The sequence below is a fragment of the Lycium barbarum genome, chromosome 8 (assembly GCF_019175385.1).
Source record: "Lycium barbarum isolate Lr01 chromosome 8, ASM1917538v2, whole genome shotgun sequence".
Classification (NCBI taxonomy): Eukaryota; Viridiplantae; Streptophyta; class Magnoliopsida; order Solanales; family Solanaceae; genus Lycium; species Lycium barbarum.
The window spans coordinates 6488781-6495468 of record NC_083344.1 but is presented as its reverse complement, the minus strand read 5'-3'; the positions used below and the strand labels follow the sequence as shown (position 1 = coordinate 6495468).

Below are 6688 nucleotides of genomic sequence, written 5' to 3'. Positions count from 1 at the left end.
CTTAATGAAATCCACCCATCTTTCACATTATATGTTGAGTCAGTTCATACAAACCACTCGATTGTCACCCTTGAAAGAGACTTCACAACATCTTCTTTCATGAGTGGTTAAGGCTCATCAGATATTTTTCTAAGATAAAGCATCTAGTACTATTGACACTTAAAATTAGAAGAAGAAAAAATAAAGAATTATTTTCTTTGTTTTAAAAAAAAAAGTACTACTAATACTTCCTTGTTTTTGTTCGTTTACTCTCTTTTTTGTGTCCCGATCGATGTTCGGTATCCGCATTGAAGTCTAACTAAATCTGAATTCGCGTCGGGACATCTTAAATTTGGGAATAAAGCGATCCCTAACAAAGACAACTCCGTATCCAACAGGACTCGAACTCGAGATCTCCAGTTAAGAATGAAAAAATATTTAATTATTACCCCATCACAACTCTTGTTGATTATATAGCTTAAATCTGTTATGTATAATCAGCTCTATATATAATAATTTATATGACACTAATCGTCGATATTATTCAAATATAAATATTACAAAATGATATCAGTTGAACACTCTAACTTTACAAAATGATTATCTAGACACCTCTAAAATTATGTCACGCTAGTGTCGGGTGTCCACGAGACACAGTGGAGACGAGTTGAGGTGTCTAAATGTGGATTCTCAAAATTTGAGTGGTTAATTGCTAGTTGAAGCCAAGTTAAAGTGTCTATCTATATATTATGCCCAATAAATAAGCCGACATGGCTTGAAAATGATACAATGATAATATTAATTTGGTATATGAAGTAAAGCTGAAAAACCAACATAATATCATCAATTTTAACTCTCACAAACCACATTTGTAAGAATAAACTGCAGACTTAAGTTTGTAAACTGATAGGAGAAATAATTATGAATAATTCCCTTTCTTTCATTTTGTGTGTTCTAGTTACTATTTAAAGAGCTAAAGCTTGCTTCATTTGACCAAGATATTTTAAAATAATTTTTAGATATTTTAAATTATTAATATTATCACTAATAGTAAATTTTTATTTAGTTTCAACATATGTAAATTTTATTTAAAAGAATAGAAGATTTTATCTAAACTTATACCAAAATTAGTTAGTTGGACCCTCGCAATCCAAATCAGGTCACATAAGTTAGAAACAGGTATAATAAGTGTTGCTGACCAACTTCCAAACTTGCTAAAATATCTTAAGGGAAATATCTTATCCCAAAGATATCCAAGTACTTATCAGCATGCATTTACAGCACTTGATATCGAACCCTATTTTGGAGAACATCAAAAAAAAAAGGAGAAGAAAAGAAAGCTACTACTCATTAGTTAGTTTGACCTTCTTAATTACTCCAACATAAATCAAAATGAAAGGAATTATAAAGGAATAGTATATGGTAAGTGTATTGACCAATTCTTCCTAGGAAATGGTTTTGTACGATCACTTACAATTTGAATAGATAATATTTTCAGATCTAGTTTGTTTTATTATATATATTTTTTTGATTTATTATATATAAAAATAAAGATATCATATAAAAAAGACATAAAACTAAAAACGAATTTGTAAAGAACTACAAAATCAATTGAACCACCAACTTCCAAATTAAACATGACCAAAATATCTTTAGTGAAGAAATAATATCTACCCAAAGATATCCAACTACTTTTCAGCATTTGCATCACTTGATATGGAACCCCTTTTTGGAGAACTAATAACAAAGAAATATAATACTTTTCAAGGTTTTAACAAGAAGAAGAAGAAATGGATGTGAATGAAATGAGGCCAAACAAAATGATGTGTATTATAATGTATAAAAATATCTTTGAATATAATCTTGTGATATTAAATACACAATGTGTGATGTTACAAGTAAGAAGTTACTAGCTATAAAATGTGACGTTCTTTTCGAAACACACTAAAAAAAAGTAAGACACATAAACTAAAATCGACTTTCAAACGTGACAAAATATCTCTAGGGAAATATCTACCCCCAGAACACATCTTAAGTACCTTTTTTTTTTGTTTCTTGAACACTCCTTAAGTACCTTTCAACAATTGCAACACTTGATAGTGAACCCCTTGTTGGAGAACATAAAAAGAAGAAAACAAATTAAAGCAAAAAATTTCAAGGTTTTAACAAGAAGAACAAAGAAATGGAGGTGAGTGGAACTATTAGGCCAAATAGAAGTGATGTGCATGTATCAAAGGAGGAAGAAGCAAAAATGGAGGAAGCAACAAGAGAATACTTTGATGGCATAGCACCAAAGAGACACACTAAACCTCAACGTAGTGAATATTCTTCAACTTATGCTGATAACATAATCCCTTCTTCTGATGATGGTACAATTCCTGAACATCTTGAATTCCAACGTCTCGAGAATAATGATCCTCAGGTCTATCTCTTTCTTTATAACGGTCTGTTTCGGGTTCGTTTAGATCTTATATATTCTAAATTATGTTTCAAGAAAGATCCGACATAGTTTTATAAGGTTCTTTTGGGGTTCCTTATTTTTTTTATTTTTTTTTTCTTTCCACGTAGTTGTTGATGATCTATATGTCAATACAAAACGTCTTGAAAATGATCTTCGTTCAGATCTGATTCTAAATTATGTTTCAGGAAATATCCGACATAGTTTATACGGTTTCTTTTCTTTTTTTTCACGTAGTTGTTAAACATATTATGTCAGTAGAAAACGTCTTGAAAGTGAGAACTTGTAGTGATACAGAAACAATTTTCAAAAAAATATGTATCTTATTGAAGCGAGATGGGGTTAAATGGAGCGACATGATGAGTAGTGAAAATTCATATAGCTGATTTCAATTAGCTTGGAATTGAAGTTTAGTTGATATATATTGTAGGTGATGAAGACCAGGAAAGGCTTTATATGAAATTGAACTCATGATTCTACATTTCCATAACAGATCTGGTTTTCTCGTGATCCATTTGAATCACACCCCTGTTGAAATAAATAGCACTTTCGTTTGAGTGTTGATCATGTACAACCTCTTTTCTCCCACTAATCGAAAAGTACCTATAAACTATATTCCGATTTGTTGATACGGAAGATGGAGGCAGTGGCGGATGTAGATAGAGCCGAGGGGGATCCGAACCCCCTTCGGCGAAAAATTACACTGTATATATAAGGTGAAAATTATTTTTTATATATATATAGTAGACGTTGAACCCCCTTAGCTTCTTCATTTATGGCTTCTTTATATTTTTTAAACCCCTTGACATAAATTCTGGCTCCGCCACTGGATGGAGGGGTCTACGACGTGATACTAAAGTATGAGGGGAAATACATACTAAAAACGGGTAGGAAACAGACCATGATGTAAAAGATTTCGGGGATTATAATCTCTCATACTAACATCAATCGGATTGTAACCTCTTGACGACTAACAACAAGGATTAAAGGGACGAATTTGGAAAAATTTCGATAAAATTATTTTTTCACTCTCTCTGTTATTTTGGATTAGGATACATTCATGTGATATCCACAATTTTGGATTCATATATCTTTTGGTTTTGGTTTGCAGAAATTGGTTTACAAAGGAAGCAGCCAAGTGACAGAGGAATTTGTGGAAACAGAGTATTACAAAGATCTTAATGGCATTGACAAGCAGCACCACACGGTTCTACTCTACTCTAAGACTCCTATTACCAAATTTTCCAATTACAGTCGAACCTCTCTATAATGTTTTTTGGCTGCTATTATAGAGAACATATAATATAATATAGGCAGAATACATAGATAGACATTTAAATTTGGTCTCTACTGGCAATTGAACACTCCAACTTACAAAATGATCATCTACACCAGTGGCGGAGCCACATAGAGCCTCGGCGGAAAAAATACTGTTTTTTACAAGGTTGAAATTATTTTTTATGTATATATAGTAGATGTTGAACCCCCTTAGGCTTCTTCGTATGTTTACTTTTTTATATTTTGAACCCCCTCGGCAGAAATCCTGGCTTCGCCACTGATCTAGACACCTCCAAAATTTATGTGTCACGTCAGTTTCGGGTGTCCAAGACACAATGGGGACGAGTTGAGGTGTCTAGATATGCATTTTCATAGTTGGAGCGTTTAATTGTCAGTTGAAGTCAAGTGAAGGTGTCTATATGGCTATATAATATAACATGAAAACCGGTTCCAAAGAGAACTCGGTTGTTATAGTGAAATGTTGTTATAGAGGATGGATGTCACGGAGAGGTCTGACTATATTTTTGTAGTCTATGTTGCTCGGGTCCTTCAAAAATGCGAGATACCCATGTGGAATTCTCCGAAGATAATGTAATTTTGGAGGATCTGACATGCTCGTGAGTCGTGGTGGTATTTTTAGATCCCAGAGCAACATAACTTCTGGTTAAAAAATGAGGTTAATGAACTTTTGTTTCTTTAAAATCCAGACAGGAACAGGATTTATCAAAGTGGAGAATGAAAATGGGAACACTTACAATATAGGAGCTGATTCTGCTACTGATTCATCCCATGTTTACAAGGGGAATCCAGCTACTAATGACTGGATTCCAACTGAGGTTGCTGAGGTATGTCCAAATGAAACTTTTGATAGGATTATTTTTTTAAGAAAAAAAAGAATTTTCTATTGCTCAAAAAAATCAGTTTGAAATATACAGTAGTAAAATGAGAGAGTTTTAAAAAATCACACAATAAATTATAAGGCTGAATAGGTTATCCTGAACCGAGGGTCTATCGGGAAAAACCTCTCTACCTCCCAAGGTAGGGGTAAGGTCTGTGTACAACACTCTACCCTCCCCAGACCTTAGTTGTGGGATTATACCGAGTATGATGTTGTTGTTATTGTTGGTGAATAGGTTAAAAACCCCTTAAACTATTACCATTTTGCGAGTCATACCTAAACTATTGGTGTTTATGTTACCTATTGGACTACAACTCCCTTTGGACTAACCTAATCACTCAAATTCTTTTCCACGTGTACCGCCACTTGAAACTCTTTAGAGGAGCTTTTGGAGTGTGATGCTCACGTAGCATGTCGTATTCCTCCAAGGGATATTTTCAATAAGAGTTGATTGTAATTCAGAAAATTTTATGAACACTCAATAGTTTAGATATAAAACTAGCAAAACGGTAATAGTTTAGAGATTTTTTAACCTATTCACTGATTATAACTCAATTAAGAAAGATTAAGGGTAGGCCCTATACATCTGAGCGAACTAACTCAAATACTACACTATAGTTACTCTCGCTATAAGAATATCACTTTACAAAATTGGAATTTGATTCAGTTGGACCGTATTCTATTGGTGGGAAGTTGAAGATTCACACAGACGATAATAAACTATTTTTTGGGTTTGATACTCGAGTTAATGATAGGAAAATGGTATTTTTTATTCTCTTTGGATGTTGAAATTCTCAAATGTCATATCTAATTGCTTTTCATTTTTGGTGGATCAGGTTAATTTTATCTCAGAGAAACCAAACAGAAGTGATAACTGAAATTGAGTCCTGATAAATGCAGCACCTGGATATTGCAGACGGCTACTTATTTGTATTTCTGTGAAGCTTTGCTTCAATGAATCTCTCTTATGTTTGGTTGTATTTGAATAACATGCTATATAATTCTTTCAAACGCGAAATCTCTACTCCTGTTACCCTCTTCTTGTTATTTCCAGCAAGCACTGTGCTACTTACTAGTTATAAAACGAAAGACACAAGTAGTATTGATCAGAAAAGTTGACCAAGTCACCGCCAAAGGGGTATCATGGCTTGGTTGCAATAACCTAAACTCTTAACCAGAAGTCTCGAGTTTAAGTCTTGAGGATGAAAAACTTAATTGGTGGGGAGCGCTTTGTTACTCCCTTAGTCAACCTAACCGACATCAATTTGAATTAGTTTGAACCAATGGGATTCAGATACCAAATGGTTAAACCAAACTTAAAAGAGAAAGATGATCAGATCAACAACTCGCTTAGCATCAATCGGTCAATCACATTCGTTAACCTTCATAGTGAACCACTCATTCAACCATTAAATTGATAAACCAGACCCCAGGTCTTGGGAAAGAACTTTTAATACAAGCAAATGAATGCAAAAGTCTATGAAAGACTGATACAGTAAATCTTAAGTTCATGTGTTTCACTGAAAGCTAATCAGGGCTAATTTACTGCAGATTGGTAAATGTACATATGAAAGACTCGAATTTCTGTACAGATTTGCCAAAGTGTAAGGTATCTCAAGTCCACACCTTGGCGAATATATTTTAGTGTACAACAAGCGCTCGGCAGTTACCTTTGGACTTGCAGTTGAAACTCAAGGTTTCCTAACCTAATCAAACCCCAGTAATATACAAACTAGCTGCAAAGACAATATCACGCTTGATCATATTAGACGCAGTTTCCATCTTCTTGTACAGAGCAGAGTTACCCATAATTGCTGCAGCATTTCTAAATTCACGACATGTCTCGTCCAGTCTGACAATAGTCCTCACTATTACACCTTCAGGGACATCGGTGAGTTCACAAATCTCAGCAAATGGAGTGCCCTGCAAGAGGGAAGCAGAATTAGAGACACCCCTCATAGGAGAACGTAAAGATTCAAGCAAGGGGTAGGATATTATGATATATAAGTCATACGCAACCACACATGCAAATCCTAGATTTGTGGGTTTGAGAGAGAGGGGAGAGAGAGAGAGAG

General features: G+C 34.1%; 2 protein-coding genes across 3 annotated transcripts in view; one reads left to right on the top strand and one right to left on the bottom strand.

The window, feature by feature from the left end:
• Nucleotides 1–2028: 2028 nt before the first annotated feature.
• LOC132605819 (uncharacterized) lies at nucleotides 2029–5631 on the top strand. The gene is made up of 4 exons (XM_060319073.1): nucleotides 2029–2401; nucleotides 3549–3644; nucleotides 4423–4560; nucleotides 5450–5631. Exons 1-4 carry the CDS (start codon nucleotides 2162–2164, stop codon nucleotides 5489–5491), a joined length of 516 nt encoding a protein of 171 aa, XP_060175056.1. The 5' UTR covers nucleotides 2029–2161; the 3' UTR covers nucleotides 5492–5631.
• Nucleotides 5632–5986: 355 nt separating this feature from the next.
• Nucleotides 5987–6688, bottom strand: part of LOC132605818 (DExH-box ATP-dependent RNA helicase DExH11) — a 42146-nt gene continuing 41444 nt past the window's right edge. For both annotated transcript variants that reach the window (XM_060319070.1, XM_060319071.1), the window contains exon 23: nucleotides 5987–6536. In XM_060319070.1, the coding sequence (XP_060175053.1) occupies nucleotides 6324–6536 (213 nt within the window). In that variant the 3' untranslated portion in view covers nucleotides 5987–6323. The remainder of the gene's footprint in view (nucleotides 6537–6688) is intronic.